Source organism: Dermacentor silvarum, chromosome 2, assembly GCF_013339745.2.
Source record: "Dermacentor silvarum isolate Dsil-2018 chromosome 2, BIME_Dsil_1.4, whole genome shotgun sequence".
NCBI lineage: Eukaryota > Metazoa > Arthropoda > Arachnida > Ixodida > Ixodidae > Dermacentor > Dermacentor silvarum.
In genome coordinates, this window is record NC_051155.1 from 191,120,325 (window position 1) to 191,144,687 (window position 24,363).

The following is a 24,363-nucleotide window of genomic DNA, read 5'->3' on the forward strand; positions in this document are numbered from 1 at the left end:
CGTGAAGGTCAATTCGCTCGCTGCTGCTACTTTGCTTCCTCACTGCCAGCGTTTCGCCAGCGAGTGTCCGCGGTCATCGAACGAGATCTGTTCATGTTTACCTATGCACGCATGACACCGTGCTTGTTAATTTAGTTAATAAGCGAATGTTTGCAAGTTTATACGGCCGGTGAAACTACTAACCTTACTTCGTACAGCTGTCTACTAATTTGGTATCACAATCGTTGCTTCACCTTTGGGCGAAACCGCGAATTTTTTTTTTTTTTTTTTTTTTGTAGCGTTAGCTACACTGGCCTAGCCAAGCCCGTTTCGCGCGGCACATCAAGAGCCGTGCTGCGCATGCGCAAGAATCAGTGATGTCACGGCTTGCGCACCAGCCGGCACCTCTCGCGCACTCCGCCGCCGCCGCGCGCGACTCACCTCCGCGGTCTGCGCATTCCAGAGGAGTGACGTTGTAGCCGTGGTAGACGCACTGGCGTCGGTGCGCGCTCGCTGTGCAGTCGCCGTCTGACACTGCGCTGGAGCCGCTGCGCTTCTGACTGGCGTTTGCCAGTGTGGTATAGCCATGGAGAAGGAGAGCGCAAATGCTGCTCAACAGCGCAGAAGAACGGAGAAGCTTGACTCATCGGATCCCGAAGTAGTTGCCTGGCAATTAGCGGTTGAGCGTAGGAGACAACCAGGAAAGCTAAGAATAATCAGCTGAACCTTTGCTAACGCTACATAATCCTGGCATAGCCGAGCTAAGCCACTGCAACTTTTTTCTTTTTTTGCGGTCCTTGGAAAAGGTATGAACGGGGTTATACTATCCGTGTGCATTTTCTTCTTGCCCAAATCATCAGCAATCACCTTCTGTAAGGCATAAAAGTGCGCGCACGTGATCTCGCGAATCTTTTCGCACGCCACTGAACACCTCAGCACGTCGAGTGCAGGGAGCGTTTTGGCCATCGGGGCTGCTGCAGCGGTCCTCGTCTTCTTTCTCGCTGGTCAAAGCATGGTCAAAGCATCAGCTAGGCTGTGATGTGGTCTGGTGCGCTCGACAGGGGAACCATCAGAGATTGCGCAGCATTGTGACGTAGCTGGTTGCTTGGCGACTATGAATCCCGCTGTGCCGGCTTGTCTGTGCCGGTCGCTCCGCTGGCTCGGCCGCTGCAGCTGTTGCTCATGCGTTCGTATGGTCTGCAGCGGCGCGGCAACGCATTCGGAATGGCCAATTTTTTTCGTATTCTGAGCAATGTATCTTGGCCAGGCAATGTTACGAATTCGTATCACACCGAAATTCGTACCAGCCGTTATGGTATCACCGGGGTTTTACTGTAGTTGCAGTGGCCTTGAAGCATGTTTGGTCCTTCAAGTTTCTGTGAATTCAAATGTGCTCAGTGCTTGTGACGTCGGCTCATCAGCACTGACCATGCAGCAATGCCAGTGAGCAGCTTTTCGAGACTTCCATCACTTAGTTCTTAACACTGTGACAAGAATGAATCAAACTGGATGGTACTACTGTTGCCTGCTTTTTCATGGTTGCATAGCTGGTCACGCATCCCACAACACAATAAATCTGATCAGGCTTTTGCACATCGAGACATACTAATGGTGCGCAGAAAATGGCAATTATCGCATGGCCACAGCACTATAAGCATGCTATCTGCGGGAAGGGGCCAGAACAGTTACACACCCTTGTCCTTGGAGGACCTGACGGAATGTGCTATAAGTCTGAGACACATAGAGCCAATTAGTTCTGTACACTGATTTTGAGAACTGATATGCATTTAAGTACTGTTCAGCACTTCCGGTTGAAACTGTAAAACACCGATTTTCTAGATTTCTATTTTAACCAGGAGAATAACGAATTCAGCACTCAAACGCAGCATGGTATGCAATGAAATGTTGCACGCTCAGGAATTATGGAAATTTGAAGTTTGATGCATACATGTAGTGTTTGCATTTGCTCGTGTTTACCTGAAAACCTAGTGGTATTGTAAAAGCTAGAAGTCGTGGGGAAGTGGTCAACAGAAGCGTTGTGAAAGGTTTGTTCAGGGCACTTTAATATGGATATGTACTGTCAGAATAGTAGTGAGGTCTTTCTGGAGCCATATTCTCTATCAGTCCCCTTCACAGATGTATTTTCGCTTTTGTGCGACACCGTATCCACCACAGCATCCTGCTGGAGTGGTAGCAATTCTGCCAGTGCAATTTTGCCAGTGCCAGTGCCAGAACTTTGCAGTGGGAGAAAAACGTTTGCAGGATGCGCTTGATTCCTTTCGTCGCATCCACTTTGACTTGTTTAGCTACTTGAGTGAAAATTATACCTCAGCAAGTGACTGATTGAGAATACAGTTCCTTTTCACAAGCAGTCACGTTCATAGATACATGTGCATGCTCATATTGATGGCACTGATGGATTACTACGTCTTTATCGGGAGATCACGGTTCGGCGGCACTTTGTTTATGCGTTGCCGTTTGCTGATAACGGTTAATGGTGACAACTTACCTTTTGAACATTGCATCTTTTTTTGCCCGAAGCGACATAATCTTACGGCTCTTGTGTGGCTGATGCGCAGTCGTAATGCCGACACCATGATGTCCGATACCTTCGCAGAATGGCGGCATACCGCAGTAGTTTCTTAAGTTCAAGCTTCTGGCCTACTACAATGCTTCACTCTCTTGTGCAGTATACAGTCATGTCCCGCTGGTAGTAAAATATCACAAGCTCTCGAACAAAAAATGGCGGCTGCGCTTGCAGTTTCAAAATTACAGGTGATCGGAACCAGGCACCATTTTGTAAAGAAGTACACGATGCCGCATTTCGTTCTGTAGATTGTTTGTAACGGAAGTTTGCAGCTGGGTGCAGGAACGCACGGGAAACAAAAATGACACTGAAAGTTTGGTTCTCGGACCAAAGTGCTACCGAATTGTAATTGCAGACGCCAGCTTCAGTGCAGTTAATTTTTTAGCATTTTTGAGGGCAAGTTCATATATAACAAACTACTGATAAAAGACCATTTTCGTGGCACTATCGAGTTTGTTATAAATGGATTCGACTGTACATTTAAACCTCGATGTAACGAAGTCGGTAAAATCAGGCTGTCGGCCTTGTTCTATTGAAATTTGACCTTTTATGCAAACAAGTAGAGTCGCCGATCGATTTTTCTTACACGGAAAGCTGCTGCAGAATTTTCCGAATTATTGGACAATTCAAAAAAGCTAATTTCAAAGGGGGAAACAATTCATTTTGATGAAATTGGGAGTAGGCGACGAATGATACGGTTTCATGCCACATCGATATCTTCACATCGGCGATACGAATTAAGTGAAGCCAGCCACGCTCTCACGTGCACTTCGCCCCCGCGGCTGATAGCGTCGCCCGCACTGGGACGACGCTATCATGAAAAGCGCTGACAGCGGGGACTTCGTCTGCCTCTCGCTCCAACCAGTTACCTGAAATTCGAGATTACCCAACCTCCAATACTAAATGCACGGGAAGACAGCTTACATGATGCCACGCCGTCTCAGCACCCCCAGTCTTTACACATGTGGCAGATTACCTTTAAAGCAGGGTGCGCAGCTGTGTATGCGCTCAGCCGCGCTTACAGCCATGCACAGCAATGGCAGAGATGCACACTATAAATCGAGGCGCTCGCCTACTTACCATCCACTCCGTCCCGTCCCCTCGTGCGTGCTTGATTGCGGTAGTGCGAGCTTGCTCCCCTCCCCCTCTTTCCCTTTGCTCGCTCGGGAAGGCGGTACTCGTGAAGCCACCATCTTTCTTGCCTCACCCTCACACACTTTCAATCGCACCTAAAGCACACAGTGCGCGGGGTGCGATTGGATCTTATCGCACTTGGACTTCATACAGAACATGATGCGGCTCCACTTCGGCAATCGCTGTTGTCGCGTGCCGCGGATTTGAGAGGTGCGTTTGCAAGCAGCCGCTTGTAATTCAATCATTTGACCATCCGCGTCCACGAAATTTTTCGTTTATTGTCTTGGAATTCTTTAGCTTGGGCAGTGAAATTTTGTTATATTGAAATCACATACAAACACACTTAATTATATTGAGGTTCTAAATACATGGTGTTCTATCGCCAAGAGGTTATGAAAAGTTGGATACTTTGTTATATCGAGGTTGAATTGTTGTTGTAAATATAGTGATGCGACGTTTCTTTCTTCTTTTTTGAATCCGGTATGTGATGCTTATAATTACTTTGATATGATACAAAATTTTTTTTTCTCAAATCCAGTGTTTGATGCTTGTTATTTGATGTGAAATGGTTTGATTTTTTTTTTTTCAGTTCCAATATTGATATTTTCTTTTGATGTTCATGTGGTACCTATACATCTCCCATAATTTCAAATTGTGCAGTGTGGACCCCCTCCCCTCTTAATTCCTTCTTGGGGCTGAGGGTACTGTAATCAATAAATAAAAGTAAATAAATAAATAATGATGCATGCAGGTGACCCAGGAAGTTTACAGCATACTGGAGCCCCTGGGCTACCCAATGGAATGCCGTGGTTACATCACTGTCAAGGGCAAAGGGGACATGCTCACTTATTTCCTGACGGGCAAACGGAAGCCAGTGGCCGACTCTGGCAACAACCAGCTGTAACACACCACCTTTCACTCCAAAGACTTTGTGTGATGCGGGGCCAGCTGCCCTGCGTAAATACGTATGTGCGTAAATATGAGTTGTTTTTAATGACCATTGTTGCAAGCGCCACATACAAAAGCTCCAGGCAAGCCCACGTGTCTGAGCTTTTACTGCATTGCAATGGCAGACATTACTAGAGAAACCCCATAGTTACTGTACGCTCTTGTTTTCGGGTGTCTCGTCATTCTGCTAATGTTGACATTCCACCATGTGTAGCATATGCCTTTTTTCTGTAGGCGTCTGCCCACATCCATTTGTTGCAGTGGCACAGGCTTAGTCCATTGTGCATAAGACATTCTCCGCGAATAATTTTGTGTCGGTTAAATTGCACCGTTTCTTCAAGAATGTGTTGTGCTTGGGTTTATTTCAGTTCTGTGGTGGTTTCCTTGTTGTTGAGAGGACCAATGTACAGCGATCTGTGTGTGCCAACTGTGTAAGAGAATTTGAGAACAGTGAAGTGTGCATGCAAGAAGAGAAGGCTTAAGTGAGTGTTATTAGTAAACCGTCTAATTCTTCTGAAGTCACTTTAGAAGTCGCATTGGGATTTGAGAAGCTGCTAATGGCGGTTTGAATTGTGTATATTAGATTTAGGTCCTCAGCTGTTGTGAAAAATGTTTTTGTTTCTGCTTATTAGCAACCTGGGTTTGTCAATGGAAGAATTTTGCTTCTTTACCTTGCTTCTGAACCTTGCATTGAAAGTGGCAGAGGAGCAGAGTTTCATGAACATTGTAGAGCTTTAACACAAAGCTGCAAGTTTCTTCATCTCCATAAGGAAAAATTGGGCTAGGAGAAAGCGAGCTAGTGGCTTTATGGTATGAATCTACAGACCCTTTACAAAAAAAAAAAAAAGGAGTATCTTCCAAACTGGAACAGCGCTAAATGAAAATGTTTAAGTTGGCCATGAAATTAAAGTAATCTATAGAATAATTCTCTTTCACAAATGAAAGACTGGCTACTGTTTACAGCAACAATAACAAAAATAATTTCAGCCTTGCACAGCTTATTATATTTGTGCACTACCAGGCAAGCATAAGGTGTGGATGGTTAGAAAAGCCATAAAGCACATGCTTCAGCGATCTTGCATTGAACCTTGTTAGAAATGGGTGCGATCCATGTTCCATGGAAAGTCATTGACATAACTAATGTCAACAACTTTTTGTATTGTCATAGTTATTACATTGTCTTTAGTAACACATTTCATGATAAAACTTTGTTATAATGATGTTTGGCAGCCAGCTGAACATACTTTATGATGCCCATTGTCTGCCAACATGGCCAACATTGTCTGCCGGGGGGTGGTGGAGGATAGTCACTACTGAGTAAGAAAACGGTGATGCAAAAGCACACCAGGCATGACCAAATGATTATAAAGGAAATGAAAAAGTGCACATGTTACAGTTTATCCTTCCATCATAAACATGCTGGAATTACATTACAATGCTGTATATTTGACTCAGCTGCAGGCCTAAGAAGGCTTCTCAGGAAAGAAGTTGATGATTATTTTCTATTTTTATCCTCTGCAATGAGATGACTACTTTTTCTAATGTAGCTGTAATGCTGATTCATTTCCACCATCATTGTGTGTGCATAATTATACATGCAACAGGCCTGCTGCATCCAGTGCTTGCATGGCTGTGGTGGTGTTCACCATGGCAGCATTCACCTTTCAAAGCCATGATTATGTTTGGTAACATCGGATAGAAAAGGGTGGTTTAATCCACATTGAACACTCTTTCATTTCCACCATAGTTGTGTGTGCAAATGTAGTGATGTAACAGGTCTGGTGTATCCAGTGCTTGCACGGCCGTGGCAGCATTCACCTTTCAAAGCCAGGATCTTGTCTGGTAACGTCTGATAGAATAGGGTGGTCTAATCCACGTTGGAGGCTCCTTTTTCACTCTACAGTCGATTTCTGTTAATTCGACCTTGACGGGACCAACGAAACTGGTCAAATTATCCTGCCGGTCAAATTAGACAGGATGCAGAAAAAGCTCCAAAATACACTGCTTATTCATTTGGCTGTATTTTCTGGATTCTGACACGCCCCCGAATCAAACGCGCGTCCACTTTGTATATGTCCAAAGTAGAAAAGTAATGTAGATTAAAGCTCCTAAAAAAATAGAAGTGTAATATGCGCACATGATTTTTTAGCAATAAAAATAGTCTTAATAGTGACGTCCAACAGCAGCCGGTCTTCTAAAGTCAGCTTCGCCGCAGTACATTGGTGTTATTCGGTAAAGCACATGATTGCTGCAAAGACCATTTTGGTATTTTGTCTGACTGCATCACACTGTCCAATTTCATTTAAAACATGGCAAGTGTTAGAATTGGGTAAATGCCATAATCAAGCATTGTAAGCCATGCTTATTGCTTGAAAATCTTGGGGGATGACAAAAATAGGGGAGGCCAAAAAAAAAAAAAAAACTTACGTCCTATCAGCAGCAGTACCAAATTTAGTTGTAAGCATGCGCTGGCAAAACTAGAGCTTTTGAATGTTCTGCCGTGTAAGTGCACAGGCTTTTGGGAGTTAGATGCCATCAACAGACCAGAAGGTTGCTTCTAACACCTACTGCTGGCCAAGCATAATCGTCAATTTGATTGCTGGCAGGGTAGCACGAAATGTGTGATGTGGTAGTAGCTGAAGTGCTTGTACTTGTAAAGCTTCCGGCTTGAAGAGCTTGATAGTAATGCTTGATTTTTTCAGGGCCTTTTGTACCATCAACAATGAGCCGTGGATTCAAAATTAGTCGACTAGCGCAGCTTCCTAATTAGGTTTAGCAGCAAAGTGATACTCGGAGAGCAAAGAAAACATTGCATTGTCTCGGTGGAGCTCATGATTGTGTTGCAACAAAGTCGAAATAGCTGGGCTAGTCCAAACAATTCGAGCCATCAGCGGCTGATGTGTTGTTGAAGGGCTTTGATAAATTTGCTTCCTGAATTTTCTCAATAAGTGTAGGCATAGGAAGAATTGGTTATTTGGCTAACTGATTAAGCATTACGGTACAACATAATTTAATGCAGTCTAACAGGAATTCGCTTTCATTAGGGTATTATAACTTTTTGGATGTAATATCCCAAAAAGACAGGAAGAGAGTGGTGTGGATCAGAGAGCAAACAGGGATAGCCGATATTCTAATTGACATTAAGAGAAAAAAATGGAGCTGGGCAGGCCATATAATGCATAGGATGGATAACTGGTGGACCATCGGATTTACAGAATGGGTACCAAGAGAAGGGCAGAAAACTACAAGTTAGGATTTGTGATGGAGTTAGGAAAACTAGAATTTATGATGAAGTTAGAAAATTTGCAGGCGCAAGTTGGAATCGGCTAGTGCAAGACAGGGGTATTTGTATATCGCAGGGAGAGGCCTTCGTCCTGCAGTGGACATAAATACAAGCTGATGGTGATGATGATGATGATCCCAAAGCTGCACTGCAGGACACAAGAAATGCCAGAGTGGAGAGCTCTGGATTAATTTTGACTATCTAGATTTCTTTAATATGTGTATAAATGTAAAGAGGCAACCACATGCACGCAATATTTAAAGCGGCACAATCGGCACACCCTGTCGCATGGCGGCATGGAGCAACCGCACGCACCCGACATCGCTAAAAAAGTAGCGACAAATTTACATTGTTGTCCAAATATATAATATTGCGCACTTGTAAAGAAATATCAAACATACCACGAGGTCAATGCTTTAATCACGGTGCATTAGATCTTGCTTTAAATTGCTGTCATCGTCTGTCAAAAATCCGTTCCATGCTGCTAAAGTGAAATCCTGGAGTGCCATCTGGTGAGCAATAAAGACTTTCGCAGCTCTCGGTGGTGTCTCATGCCTTAACAGTGTCAAAATGAACAACCGATCTCAATAATGACAAGACAGCGCCAGTACTTTGTCCTCAACCTGAGATGAGACGAAGCGATGGCCGATTTTACTATTTTATTTTTTGCTGACATGGCAAAGAGCAAATTTAGATCGAAGCGGGCGGGCTGGTTGCTTTAATATTGTTGCGGCATCACTCTGCCCTCAGCGGAAGTTGCCGCATGTACCTCCAGGTGACAAGCAAAAATTTCTGGCTGGCCAAAAATCGGTGACGCTAAAAGCGACAGCGATGGATCGCCCTCCGCAATGGCAAAACCTGTTGCTCGTCGCCGGCACTTGAAAATCGCTGTGCATGCGGTTGCTCCTTAATTATACATTTTTTAATTCCACTACAATTGGAAGGGAATTGCTATTGCTGAAATTTGTTGCCGTAGTCTCTTCCACAGAGCAAAATGCCTTGCCCATTGCATTGGGCTTTGTTGTTATGGCATTGTACTGCGAAGCATGAGGTCACGGGCTCGAATCTCGATTGCTGCGGCCGCATTTCGTAGGGGGCAAAAACACTTGCATACTTGATTTGGGTGCATGTCAACAAACCTAAGATGGTCATAATTATTTCGAAGTCCCCACTATGGCATGCTTCATAATCATATCATGGTTTTCGTACATAAGACTGCAGTCTTTAATTAAATTTTAATTAGCAGAATGTCACAATCTTTGAGGCACTGGTAAATACCGTTTGGAGGTAAAGGGAGAACAGAAACTGTAGCTAGCCACGCCATCACATGTGGACCAAAAATGAACAAGCTACTCGAAAAGAAGTGCTTCTAGATATCATTATTTGAATTGTGTTCAGCTGTGTGTTTGGGCAGTGGAAGATATTTCTTGATGCGGACTTTTTTTTAGACATTGTGTTCTCATACTGCTTTCTATGTGCCCATTTTCGAGACAAAATGGCTGTTTCCACAGCCTCTGTTCATGCCAGATGGCAGTTTTGTGTTCTTGCATTTGAAATTTTGTGAAAATAGTTTTGCTACATGTCCACTATGCTTTTCTTTTTCTTTACCTTGCAGTGGTTCGAAATGGAAGTAAAATGTAGCAGTTTTTCTCATACTGCATCGCTGAATGTCTTCATTCAATATGTATTGCAGCAGTGTTGTCGGTGAAAAGTTTTTATGCAGTTTTCTGCAGTGACAGGGCTTTTAGTGCATCATTTCAAACTTACTTTTGGCAGCCTTATAGTGCTGACGTCATACAATATAGTATGGTGATGTCAAACTTCTTTTTTATCCCTCTATGTGTGAATTTGTTTTTCATTGCTCACTAAGAAGTGGTTGATGTAAAGGGCATCTTCCTGAACCAATGAATTTAGAACAGATTCGCAGAGTAGATGAGTGACCTTTGACATATGTTACTGCTAATTCGAGAGTCTAAAAGGGAAACCTCGTTTATTGTGATGCTTTAGTGATGAAATAAACAAAAACAAACGGCCTTGTAAGAGACATAATCTGCTCCCTACATCATAACGAGTGGTAGCAAACTATTTCATCTAAGCTCTTGATGTGCACTAAAGCACAAACAAGACTATGTTCATGAGCTGCTCGTTTGCAAAGCCAACTTAGCCTTGTAACTTCTGCGCCAAGGAAACAGCGACTGCAACTATAAATGAAATTATTTGACTGCTTTCATGCTTTTACTGCTACCAAATAGTGCTTAAAAACACTAAATACACAATTTGCTAGCTCACTAGCTTTGCCAGCGGATGTATCCATATAGGCATCCCTGCCAGCATATTATCATTGCTGTAGCGCTTGCACAATATATTCTGTGTGTTCTTTAGGGTAAGGATAAATTAGCAATCTTGATTGCCTACTCTGTGCCGCCGAGGATAGATGCTTATCTTTTTTTTTTTTATTTAGGCCCCCTCTAGCCTGTACCTTCCGCTATAGGAAACATTTGACTAAAACATGATGCTAAATCTTTGTTGGCCTACTGTGTTTTCACTGCATATTGAAGTTGTCATTTTAAAACAAATCATCTACTAATATTTCAGTTAGTAATTCAACCGCTTTGCCTTCTTAAGACAGCAATGCGGTATCAAACTAATGACTCGTCAGAGGACATTCGTTATATGAACACTCTAAAGTCATCCACATTTTATATGGAGGCATCATGACTCTTGTTTGGTGTCACTAGGAAAATGTACCACCCACTTGTTCACCATGAAATTGACCCGATTGTAGTTTATATGCTTGTTGCGACTGTGTCAGCTCGAATGAAACTTTGTGTGTATACCTGCACCTCTACTAAATCATAGTTATGTTCTGGGCATAATGTGTACTTCTGATAATATAAACAAAAATCTATAATTTCTAAGATTTATATTTAACATAAGTTGGCCCTATTTCTGTTACACATTGCTGTTGTGTTAAGTCATGCAAATGATGTCAAAGGTCACTTTCCACCTCTGTGCGCATCCCTGCCACAATGTTCTTCCAAGTCCAAAAACTTGTTTAGAAAAGGTATGCTTCAATTACATTTTTCAAAAACTGTTTGGCAGGAGGAATTAATTTTATGCTTTCGAAGATGGTTTGACATGATGGTGTATGTGACGAAGTGTGCGTGTGATGGGATATGCGTGTTGCATGTATACATCAGGTATTTTTATTTCTTATTTACCGGTGGTTACTGTTGGAGTTCTATCAGCTGTTGAGCTTAAACGTAGTGTTAATAAGTATTTTTTAAGCCCCAAGCCCCTTTGTGTGGTGGTGCAAACTTGGGTCTTGAATAGCCTTCCGCAAAGAGCATTTTTAATAGCTAATGCAACTGTAGTGTAGAGAATCAGACTATCAAGGAGTGATAATGAGAAGTTTTGCTTATGTACTATACTGTGTACCATACTGTAGATCAGCAGTGCTCTTGAAATGTCTATCATTGTGTAAAACATCACTTGCAGACTGCAATCATTATGCCAAGATCATTACACACGTCACCACCCTCAACACTTGGCAATCAGTGTAAATGACCTCATTCATTTTTGTGTTTTTGTGCCCTGCGTGTAATTGTTCCTCTACTGCACACTCTGGCTGGCGTATACTAAAGCGTTGGCAGCGAGTCTTTAACAGCGGTTGTTTGTTGGGGCTGGAATGGACCATTTCAAGATGTGTACTGTGTACAGTCTATTTCTCGTTGTTTCCTACATAGTCAGCACCCTTGCATGTATTTTCAAAACATAATCCGTGGTTCTCTTGTTTTTTTACAACCATACATTTTCACTGCGTCCCTTTTTTTCTAGTCAGCATCCATCACCTGCTTTGTCTGAACTTGAAATTACACTATAGATCTGCCCTGTCATTCTAGTCGTAGTAAGAATGTCGCTGGTGGACAGGTTTTACAGGCCTGACACTGTTTGCTTTGTTTTAGTGATGGGTCTTTGTTCGCATAGTACAGTTACTGATTTGGTATCTTCATTTTCTTGGCTGTGATTTGGCTTCAACTCTTTCAGATGCAGTATATGCTGCCTTATTTCATCTATACGCTCTGGATCTTATTGATTTACAGCACCAAGTACAAATCTTTTTCTGCCTGCACAAATTCTTTACATTTTTTTACTGCATACTTTGTATTGCATGTAACAAGGACCAAGCTTTGAATGTTGAATGATTCATTTCATGTATATGAAAGGACAAGGCACTCTGTCTGTAGCCTTGCTGTAGTGCAACTATAAGTGTGCTTAAGAACATGTTAAGGTATAAACTAAATTTCTGAGGAAAGTTGGACATTTGCAGTGATAAAGGTGTAGTGTGTCACTAAATTAAGTTTGATACTGGTGAGTCCAAAGGTCTCCTGCTACTCCAGTGGCTTTTCATTTAGTTTAAATATATGATTAGTGTGTTGACTGCAAGCACCTGTACATGCCGTGTTAAGTTTATGGCATGCACTATCACATACATAATGTTAAAACCAAGCATTTATGCTGCAAGTTAATGAAATATTGCCTTCACAATATGCAAATTGGAATAAGAAATTTGGGGAGATCTGCACATCTTTCAGCAGCTACAGATGACAGACAGTGAACAGCTCTTATGCTGCATGCTCCTGTAATGACACTTTATTACATCAACACCGAAACATTCTGGGCCAACAAACCTATTGTAAGCCAGGGCTGCTGTCATGAGATCTTACAAGTGAATCTAGGGTAGTGGTGGCAACCAATCACAGCACGGAGAAGGGTGAGGGTGCATGGCTGTTGTGAGGAAGGATTGCGAAAATAGGCCAGCTGGTAAGTGGTTCCTCAGTAATGATGAGGGGATATCTGGTGAAGTCAGGCAAAGCAGCTTGCCACCACTCTTGACATTAACAGCTACTGTTAAACTTGTGATGTGCTTTCTGGAATTTGTAGTATTGACAGGCTTTTCTGGTGTCAAATTGCCTAATTGAATCAGTGTCTGCATGCCTGAAATGGATAAAGGATTTGCTAACACAGACCACTTTGTTGAATGGTCAAAGAAGAGTTATACTGATAGTTAGATTGAGTCACTAACAAAACATTGCAAGTTGTCATTCCCTTAAAATGAATTGATCCATGTTGAAAGCTTGGTCACTGTTTGGCACCAGTTGTGCAAGGCTGGTGTATATTTCTGCCCTAAGACTGCCATTGAAACACCATTTTTGAGTAAACATTCACCTATTGTTAGGCTTGTTACTCATCTTACTAAATTAACAGCTTTTCTTTTTTGTATGTAGTTTATTTTCTTTGGGTGTTCAGTCTTAGTTATTTCATATTTTAGAAATCCCAAATTATGAGACGCCATTTGTTTAAGCACTTAGTAGTGGAGTTGGTATAGGTGGAATGCGGCTACAGTATAAGCGCTGCTTAAGTATATCAGAATATGCATAGGGCAGCTCATTTCAAGGATACGTTTGAGCAGCCTTGGCTGCTGACATGTCGCTCTTGTATGTTCAGTACGAGTCATTAGTCATGTTTAGTTATGGCATCTCATTCCTGTGCCAAACAGTTTCTGAACAGCTAAATTATATTCAGTTATTCATACCTCACACACATGTCCTTGTGAAAGACGTTTGGCTAATGCGTGTTATCTCTTTTACTTACCGTCGTTCACTGTACACAGCATCAATGCTTGAGAATCTAAATGTTGCTTGTTGTTTTCTTTGTAACATATTTTATTGTGTACCATGTCAGGTTACAAGATTAAAACACACCATTTGTACATAGCCTGCTTGAAGAACCTTTGCTTCTTCCAAATGATGTCTTTTCACCTTTTTTTTTTTTTGCGCTCGGACAACATGGCCATTTCTCGAGGCCTATGCAGTTGTGCAGAGGTGCATCTGTTACTTTTTGAGACGTATATAAACAATGTTAAATGTGATTTGTGTGTAGTGTCTGTTACTTCAGCAGTGGAGATGGCCAGTCATCTAGCAGTTTACATTATTTTATCTACACTGAGGCAGTACTGCTGCTGCTGTTTCCTAACAGAACAGAGCAAATACCTTGTTTTCAGTGATGATGCTGGACAGTTGTTGCAAAAGAAGGCACAGTCTGAACACAAGGCTGGGTTGAACACTGTTAGTAACTTTATAATAAAAAGGAGTTAAATTCTTGTCAAGCATAATCGACAGGAATGGGGTGCACTTGCATTGATGCTCCCACGTCCACATGTTGCGAGGGGCAATGAGCTTCACGAAAAACACAGGTGAGACAGTGAATTGGTAAAAATGCAAGTGGATGTTTTTACCTTTGACTTGCGCCCAGTGCTTTCTGCGGATGCACTAACATTTTGAATAGATATCTTTCTGTCTTGACTTTTGTCAGCACCACCTCCGCCATAGAAAACGGGGTGGACAAGAGTTGACATTGAAGAAAGTTTTCGTCTCAAAAGCAGAGTGGCTTGCGCATGTCTGTGAATGTTTGTTCCAACCGATACAACACAAAACAGTGCAATATTTAATGGGTAGAGTATTGTGCCACGATCGGTGAAGAAAAGTTATTTGTTCCGTTACGACCTGGGCCGATTGTGAAAGCATCTAATACAATGTCGCACAGCGTCTACGTAGCGCTAGGTACTACGGGAAAATGACTGGGGAATGTGGGCAGGTCTATAAGCCGGTGCAACTGCAGTTGCAGTGTCTGAAGGTGCTGGCTGCCACGACTGAAGAATGGGATGAAGTGGCACTCTCTACTTGTTGCTATGTGACATGTTGCAAGCGCCAATCGACCCAAATAGCTATAGTTGCCATTGGCACAAACTTTGGCCGAATTGTTTAATAAAGAATAAGATTGTGGCCTAATGGTTCGAGCATCAGGCTATTGTGTTGAGGGGTCAAGGTTCGATCGTACCATTGGACACTCGATATTATTTTTCAAGATGCCAGGAACAATGCGAGACAGGAACCTACCTACCACAGAGTACCTGGTATGAGCGAAAGTGTGCTTAACACTAATAGTGCCACAAAGGTGTAGAGCGCATCAACGCAACCATGCTACCTCGCACACCTCTCTTTCTCACTCTCCTGGCATTTGAAGACTTGCAGTTCATCACGACCATATACAGCACTGCGATAACCTGATTGTGTGCTCTCGTATAATTAAAACATGAGCCGACTCATTTCTGCCTAGGGTCCTGCGTTGCGAGTGAGAGGCACATCTTTTGTCGCCGTGAGCAGTGAAAATGATCGCTCACGTTCTGTTAAATATACGAGGTCGCTCGTTCTTGACGTCTTTTCGGCGGCCTCGCAAGATCGATCGGCATGCTGGTTTCTGAGTCATCAAATGTTACGTCCTGCGCACATTTATGTCAACTGCCGGTGAGTGCTTCCCCACTCTGAGAACGGTCGGGCTCGGCAATCTAATGCGAACGCGTACAACCGAGGCCCGATATACAGTTAAACCTGCTTATAACGAACCTCCATATAACGAATTCCTGTATATAACGAAGTTTTTATATTCCCCGCCGTTACTCCATAGAAGCACATGTATTTGAGACCTCTACGTAACGAAGTGGCAGCGGGAGACCCCCTCGATATAACGAATTTACCCCGCCGACAACCTAAAGATTTCGCCCCAAATTTTGTCATTTTTGCGCGAGCAGCAACCGGAAGCACCTTCTCCACCGCGACGGAATGCGAAGCGAGCGCACGTGTGCGTGCGTGCGTGTGCAAGGCAGGCCTTCTTCCCTCGACCCGGCGATCTTGCCGCCGCGGGCGTGACCTTTCCCCCTCCCTTCATTCAAACTAGAGTGTACTAGACAATGGTCGAGTGGACCGAACGGCGCTCTGCCGCTGAGGCGCCGCGTGTGGAAAAATAGTGCGAGGGCGCTGCGAGCGAACTGGATTGGCATATTCAACGTACTTTCGCTGCGGGCGCCGAGGCCGATTGCGCATAGTACGCTCTTAAAATAGCGCTTTATTTCAACTGCAACTTTATGTTTAAGCCATTTTGCCAAACATATATATTTGAGGCATGGATTATACAACGCGACGTCTTCAATTTTGCTGTCGTTGTCAAGCGCGTCGTCTGCTAGCGAGCGCGCGTTCACTACGCGGACGCTGGCGGACGCCCAGTTTTTCTCTCAGAACCTCTGTACAGTACATTTTTTAATGGTTTTGTTGCTTCGGAGACTCTTGCTTCGGTGACTCTTGACGGCCGGTGCCAAATGTAGTTTTAGCCAGGTGAACTGCTGTTTTTACCACTGTCCTCTAAAAGTAACTGGTATCTCTGCACCATGAATGCTACGTAAGAAAATTTTATTATTGATATCGTGTCATTTTACACGCGCTTCTTGTCGGTGGATATTGATCAGGGCCAATGATCGAAAAAAAACAATATTAGAGTGAAATAAACCAGATTTATTAACTGCGTGGCGCGAAGAATGACCAATGTATTTCTAGGTAATTAAATCAAAGGGTACATAGACATATATATTTACGATATATATAGGTAAGAGAAAAAATAACAAATATTCTAAATGCAATAACTGAAATGAAAAAGTGAGAACTCGCGACCGGAATAAGCGCACATGTTTGCAGTAACAAACACACTTATTAGTGCATACTGGAAATAAAACTCATTCGCAACAATAATATTCATAGCAGGCAAAACCATCTTATATATATACATATATTTAATGTGTGTGCGTGCGTGCGCGTGTGTGTGTGTGTGTGTGTGCATGCAAGTGAGGACTGTTATTCCGAATGATTTTGCTGCCGGAGAGTCGTGGCTGTTGCGTAGAGGCGCAGTTCCTGAGAGAATTACCGGACGGGTGTTAATAAGTCCTGCTTAACAAGTTCCTAGCTCTCATTCAATATAAACGCCCCGTTTTGGGGCAGCCTGTAAATCTGCTAACTTGATTCAGACAAGGAAAACTTTGTTTGACAGTCTCACCATGTTTGCAACCCATTAAAACTGGGTGCCCCATGTGGTACGTACACTTATCTTCTTCAACGAACGCAACAGATCTGTACATATCTCTGCGTGTATGTGAGACATGCCGTTCCTTTAATTGTTTCATTAGGGTCGTTATGATAGTGCACCGGATAACTGAACGCAGCCGCTTATAATATACAAGCTGCAGAGTTGAGCGGTCATACATTTGGGAGCGGCATTACATTTATGCATGCATGCATAAATGTAATGCCGTTCCCAAATGTATGACCGCTCAACTCTGCAGCATGTATATTATAAACATGAAATATAGGATAAGCGTAACATGTTTTTCTCGGAAATCAGACTCGAGAATAATTTATGTTGTTTACACCCCCAGAAATAAGCCGAAGAACGCCGCCACCTGCTTTTTTTCTTTTTTTTTTTAATATAAGCAACTTCTTTGGTTTTACGTGGCAAAACCACGATATGATTATGAGGCGCCCGGTTTAGTTTTTGCCACCTGGGGTTCTTTAAAACGCACCTAAATAGAAGTACACGAGTCTTTTTCCATTTCGTTCCCACCTGGACTGAACCCGCGAGCTCCAGTTTAATTAGCAGCGCAAAGCCGTATCCACGATATAGGCACTAATTAGGCTACCGCGCAGGCTTTCTCTCTTTTTTTTTTTCTTTTTTGAAGTATCGACTGGAAACAAAAAATTCTACGTACGGCTTACGGCCAAAGATTAGCATATAGAATGGCTAACTATAAAACCGTTTTCGGCGCTCGAGGTCCGACTGCAATAAATAACCCCGTACCAATTACTCCGCATTCTGTTACGCGAGAAAGGCGGAAACTAGAATGGAATGTTGCACTGCAGTTTACTCTTTTTTTTTTAAATCTATATCAATGCTTCCCGTAAATCAAAGTACAAGGCGCCGGATGGGGCAGATATGCTTTACTTGTTTGAAGCGGCAAGCAGGAAGGTTACATATGTTGCTTCGTCTGCGTTTCGCAAGACCTACTTATAGAAAACTATATGCGTAACAATACACACGAGAGATACATGCTGCTTGAAGAACGAGAAAAGTATTTTTCTCCAAAGGGAACCGTACAATAACATAGTAGAATGAAAGCCGACACTGCGACCGCAATGCACGCGCAATCATCGAGCGGCATTAGAAAATAATAAAAAATAAATAAATAATAGAAAGAAAGGGAATTTATTCTTAAGGCATAACTACATGTCATATGCAATTATGAACCCCATTTGATTGCTCTGAACGCAAATACCAGCGCGCCAAGTTGTACGAATGACCCTGCCGAGCAGTATCGCCAGCAGTTTCCAATGGCGCGACCTTGATGCAGCCCAATCCACTTCGACCGCAGCGCCGCCCCAGTATTTTTCCCCGTCGGGCGCCTCACTGCAAAGTATGCGCCGCCCCAGCCGCTCGTCCCACTCGACCATATTCTAGTACACTCTAATTCAAACCTGAACCTGCCGCTTGCTGCAGCTGGCCTAGCCCGCCAAGCCGGCACTCTCTCCTTTTCCAGTTGATGTTGCCGACGCGCTGTACACGCTGTGACACATCACACTCGATGAGCGCGGACACGCGCTGTCAAACGCTGGCGGCGTGTGGAAGCGCCGCTGCAGAAGCGAGCAAAGTGACCTTCGTGCTGTTGTCTATCGCTTCAACGAAAACTGAACGCCGAGAACACACAGCACGCACAAAGCTACGAGCCGCCGACGCACCTGCCCCAGCGCAGATCGCTTTCAAGATACGGCCCGCGCGACCGCACGCCGCCGCGCAGTACGCAGTTGATTCGTTTCTCTATGGTACAGTACAACGCCGCACCGCTATCCCTCCCCCCTCTCTCCCTCGCCGGTGCCTCGAGCGCAACGGAAGGCGCGCTTCCTCCATGCTTTTCTTGCGCGCGCGGGATTTAGACGCGGTCGTCGGCTCCCCTCGCACGTTTTCACTCGCACATACAGCATACGGCGCGCGGCGACTACGTTATGCCCTTGGACTTCATACGGAATATCTATGAGCCAAAACCAATTTTAGGGCCACAACGCGTCATAGACACCATCTTTATATAGCAAATATGGATCTCAAAGGCCATACTTTTGCAGGATGAAACCGAAAATACGTCATAGTTGTCGCCCCTGGCCCTTTGGGCGGCCAATGCCATCGCCAAGCCACCAAGCCAAGCGACATGAAAAGTCAAAATGGACGCTCGGGCCGGCGCGGAGTGGCAATTCGCAACGTATGATGCGGGAACGCTCCCACAGTTACGACGCAACAGCGGGGTTACCAATGCATTGGGTTCTATGGGAGCTGTGTCGGGACCGGCCGAAAACGACGTAACAGCCGCGAAAACGCAGCCCCCGGGAACGTAACAGCGGGGTTCTACTGTAACACTATACGACGCTACGACGCCATCGTGACGCTCGCACTTCGTTTCCGATGCCTCGCGCTTGTGCGAAACGACACGCGTCCACGCATCCGGTACCTGGTGTGACATTCCAAGGATGAGTGCTTCGACGAAAACGGAAAACCGGTGCGCGTTACAATTGAGGGCGCGTTAGAATCGAGTAAATACGGTAAGCGTTTCTCGAATTTTCGTGCTGAACCTGCATATAACGAAATCCTCTTTATAACGAAGTTTTCCGGGAATTTGTCAATTTCGTTATATCCATGTTTAACTTATCACTGTAGTACGTATATGTAGGTTGCAGACAGGTAGCTCTGTTTAGCAATACGGCTGGATGACGTTATATGCTTCTTCGAGCTTCCACAGTGAGAGCTGTCAAGGGTATTTCATCGAGATTTCGTGACACATGTTGTCGCACGTACGTATCATGCTTGTCTGGCAGAAGTTGTCTGTAAAAAAGAAGAAAAAATGCCGTTTATTTAGTAGCTCACTATAGTCATTGATTTCTGGTCAAATATAAAAATGTTGTGGAGAGATTAGCCGAGGTAGATAGTACCTCGGCTAATCAATTTCTCCGCTCCATGTTCTGGTGACTCCTCTGCGAGGATCAGTATAGCCTAATTTTCCGACCCCAAAGCACCACATCACATGTTACCAGCACTGATGGCTTGCACAAGATGAAAATAAAGTTGATCTCTTACCATGTTATACAAGAAAGAATTGAGTTGCATTAATTATCATTATCGCAATCAGTGAATCAATCAATCAGTTTTATTAAAGTGTGCAACAATCTGCTGGTCTTGTTACTGGCAAACTCGAATACAGGAATGGTGCATACACAACCGGACAAGCACAGTCTTGGAGTATTCAGTTGGCATCACGTAAGTTGATTCGGACAATGCAAGTGTGGGTAATTCAGGGCAAGAGTAGCAGGGCGCTTGGTCGATATCAAACAAAACAATTTTTAAAGATGTGTCGTGACACAAAACTTGGCAACTGGTATGCTGAACGAGACAAATGTGCAAAATCAATAAACGAGAATAAAAGTTATGCATTTCAAATTATGTTGCTTTACAATATTGTGTACAAAAATAACATTGATCAAATTTCTGGAATTATGAAATATAGACATGCAAAGCTGCTTGAAAACGAGCAAATGTTTGTGAGATGTGTCACCTTCATGCGAGTGTTCATTGCAATTAAGCCCATGCAGAACGCTGGCCAAAAGATTCTTTCAGACAGCGCAAACGGGTGTACATGAAAAGGCCTAAACCCCTTAGCTATTTTTTTTTCGGAATACTTTAATATAATAAATTAGAAAAATGATGCTGAAGATAGTCATAATAAAGATAAAGATGCTGCAGTGGAAAGTTTACATCCAGAGGCATACACTTGGTGCCGACTCTGCACGAGTCTCCCATGTACTTACATGGATGGAATGTCCAAACATACAGTTAAGTTCAAGCTCCGTGCACAGTACAGAACAAAAACCCGCTACTTAATTTGCAACTGTACAGCAGCGCTTATCACAAACGCTCATTTAACTCTGTGTCTGTAAAAAGTCTTTTGAGATGTTTGCCTTTTGCTGGCAGCTAATTCGCTGGCCATGGTCAGTGTACTTCTTGTAGAGGGCGCTTGCGCATTTTTGTCTTAGTTTCTTCGTTAATGTTCTTTCGTGGGATATATTGAGCAGTGATGGGTGCTCAAGAAAGACGTGATAAATGTTCTCCATTTCTTGGCCACGGCAGCACTCGGGAGAAGTGGAGCTGTGGCGTATTCTGTACATAACAGTATTTGTATATGCCACTTCCAATAGAAGCAGATCAGTTAATGTGTCCGTGTGCCGTGGAAGATCTGCTGCTATGCTGAATATCCCACACGAGTCAATTTAAAAGGGCTGCGAATGCTTCGCCGTATCACCTTTGAATCACTTCTCCACACAACAGTGGGAATACACTTGTATTATAACATTGCAAATATCCAACTTAGTATATTTGGTCGTGCAATGACTTCCTTCGTTAGTGGCCTTTCTGACGAGACCATTGGCCTCCTCATTACGATGTAATACGATGGGAAAGAGGCTATTACATCCGAGGCACTGACTTGCCGGTCCACACGAGAGAGGCGGCAGCACGTGCAAATGTAAAGGTGGTTTTCATCCCCAACAAATTGAGATGACTCTGCAAAATCAGTTAGAGAGTAGTTGAAAGAAGGCAATGGTTGCAGCCAGAAAAACAGGATGCGTTTCGTGACTTTTTAATAATAAGAATAATGAAAGTTCTAGTAATGGTCCAAGAAGGTGTCCCCGCAGGAGGAGGCATAGTAGAAGCGGTCGTGTTGGGCTGCCGTGCTGGGCTGCTGATTTTGCGACATGGACAAGGAGGGGCGGCTCCAGGATTTTTTTTTTACTGGGAATGGGGGGGGGGGGGGGCACCCACGACGCGTGAGTTCCTTCGGGGGGTGGGCAGGGAGGCGGGGAACTTATGCGTCGTGTTTTGACGATGTTTAACTCCCTTCCACTTTTCTCTATTATTTTATAAATGTTCAAATTAATCGATCGGAAGTCCAAGATAAATCTTGTTACATGGCACCTACTCTTCCTTCAGTCGCTAAAGATTCCAATAAAGATACACGGTGTTCTGCTTGGGTACGTGCAACGCAGTGTTTAAAGTGGGGGCCTGGAGGAGGGGCGAGTGTGCATACGATTGCGCGTCTCACATCTTAGTTGCAGTACCCAAAGGCGCGGGGAAAGAAAAGGGGTTCAACAACCCCCCCTCCCGTCGGTGGGCCACTGACAAAACACGGGAAGTTAGCTCCGAGATATGTCAGTACAGGCAGCATACTTATTGCTTATTTGTTTTTGGAGTCGACCTATAGGAGCCTCTATTGCAACAAGGCCGCGCAGAAAACGCGGAATGCTTCCTGGTATACTATTGCGACACGACAAGTTGCACATGATCAAGAATGTTAATTGTATTAATATACGCATGCGCTACTGCACCACCACAGACCACAGCGTGTATACATTCGGACGCTTCATAGAAATGTTCATGGTTGCAACAGCACTACTGGACACGGACTGAGTAAAAAGAGGGGACACCACAGGGTGCTGTGTGGTGTTCCCTTCCTTTACTCGGTACATGTCCAGTCGCTCTGATGCAACCATGAAGTTTTAACAACTTGCTCAAATTTCCATCCTGCTGAAGAAAGGTTCAAACAAACTCAGCCTCCCAACCGCAGCTAGTTTTGTCCCGCCGGCATGCACAGACCATAGCGTCTGCAGCTTCGAATACTACAATGAAAGGTTCACTAAACGCGGTTTCCCAACCACAGTCCGTTTTCTCCCGCTAGCCCTCTAGAATTAGGCTTCAGCATATCTTACTTCGATTAAACTACAACACTAGCACCTGTACATGTGTCTATATAGGACGTAAAACACGTATTCATTGGAAGCATGTAAGTTTAGACATGTTGGTATTCTATTTTAGCCCTTTTGGCGCACAAAATGCACAGGGACAACATGAGAGGCGCAGAGAAAGAGCTTTATCTACGTCCTGTCATACTGTCCTGGTGTCTTGTATGTGCTAATAGTCTAAAATTTATTCATTGTTAGCTAGAAGAGCAGGCGTTCTCACTTTTATCAGACTCGGGCTTTCGTGGAGCTGCGCTTAAAAGCGTCGAGTTTATGTGCTCGAGGAACCCGTGTGACACTAGTTCGATTCCGCGTAGCACCGAGTATAAAGAACTTTAATTGAAGGTCCAGGAAAACGGCTAAGCAGATCCGCCCACGTCGACTGGGCGAAGTATCCTAAGAATGCTTATCGCATTAAAGAAATATCCAGACGCGCTGTGGAAATCGATGTTATGTGAAGAATATTAAAGGTAGCATATCATTGGGGGTTCTGCAAAGTGTTACCAAATGGATCAACAAGTTTATGTAAGGCTAGCAGTTTTATGTGTATGATGCAAGCGAGCGTGCGGCGAAAGCAACGAGGTGACCGGTTACGGTATGACTGATTTATTCCGCTTCGGCGAATAAACATTACAACCAGTTCTGTTACGACCTGGGCCGATCCTTATGCGCATACAATACCACATAGCTTCTAGGTAGCCCTAGCAGCATAAATGAAGGCACTGGGGAATGTGGAACGACAGCACGTCATAGCGTTATAGCTGCCACGATAGAATAATGGGGAAACTGCGATTATATAAGCAACGACACGCATGCGAGAGACAACGGTAAATCAGAACAGAAAAGTGGGTCAGTTGGTGAACGCTCATTGTATGAGTATAATGAGTAGAGCTTCATGGGGATTCAATATTTGTTGCGTAGTCGCAATCATGATCCCTTCTTAATTTTCACTCACTCATTTTTCATTTGCATATGTGTTAAAGCTTTTTTAAATAAAATTTAGTTGAGAGTTCAGCGCATGTTCTGTTCCTACTTCCTTCAATCGATCCTTAAGGATCGTCCAACGAGTAGTGGTGTCGCCATAAAATAGACAATGGTAAAGTTGACTATTATTCTGGCGTTCAACAAGGACTTTATGTGTACAAAACTCCAGAGAAAGTACCACGGTTACTGTTCTCTTTATATTTCTAGTTGTACAGTCTCAGATTGATAAGCTGATTGATGCGGACATTTGACCTGAAGGCAGTCTTCTGCGACCTTTTCTATTCCGACTAACAGAGGGCTGTCAAAACTCTGTTAATCTTTCGTCAAGATCGTTGGAGACGAATCACTCCGGATCTTTAAGTTCGTCAGCCTAAATGCCCGAAGTGTCGTGAAGAAACTTGCTGAAATTAGAATGCTTACTTTTCAGTGTCGGTCCTGACGTTGCTATTATAACCGAAACGTGGCTCAACAGGGAAATAAATAACCAAGAAATGTTTCCTCCCGCCTACCACATTTTTTGCAATGATCGCTCACCCAGAAGCGGTGGCGAAGGGGTTCTTGTATAAAGAATTATACTCCTTGCTGGCCTATTTATCCTACATCCCAGCACGAGATCGTGTGTGTAAAGCTGCAGTATGGATGTCGGCCTTTCCTGGTATAGGCGGCTTGTAAAGGCG

The 24,363-nt window shown here is 43.7% G+C and overlaps 1 protein-coding gene across 4 annotated transcripts in view; it reads left to right on the plus strand.

Moving 5' to 3' along the window:
* The window catches only part of LOC119442339 (adenylate cyclase type 5-like), a 347,702-nt gene extending 333,839 nt beyond the window's left edge, over window positions 1–13,863 (plus strand). For all 4 annotated transcript variants that reach the window (XM_049662064.1, XM_037707182.2, XM_037707185.2 and 1 more), the window contains one exon: window positions 4,452–13,863. In XM_049662064.1, the coding sequence (XP_049518021.1) occupies window positions 4,452–4,604 (153 nt within the window). In that variant the 3' untranslated portion in view covers window positions 4,605–13,863. The remainder of the gene's footprint in view (window positions 1–4,451) is intronic.
* Window positions 13,864–24,363: the final 10,500 nt, after the last annotated feature.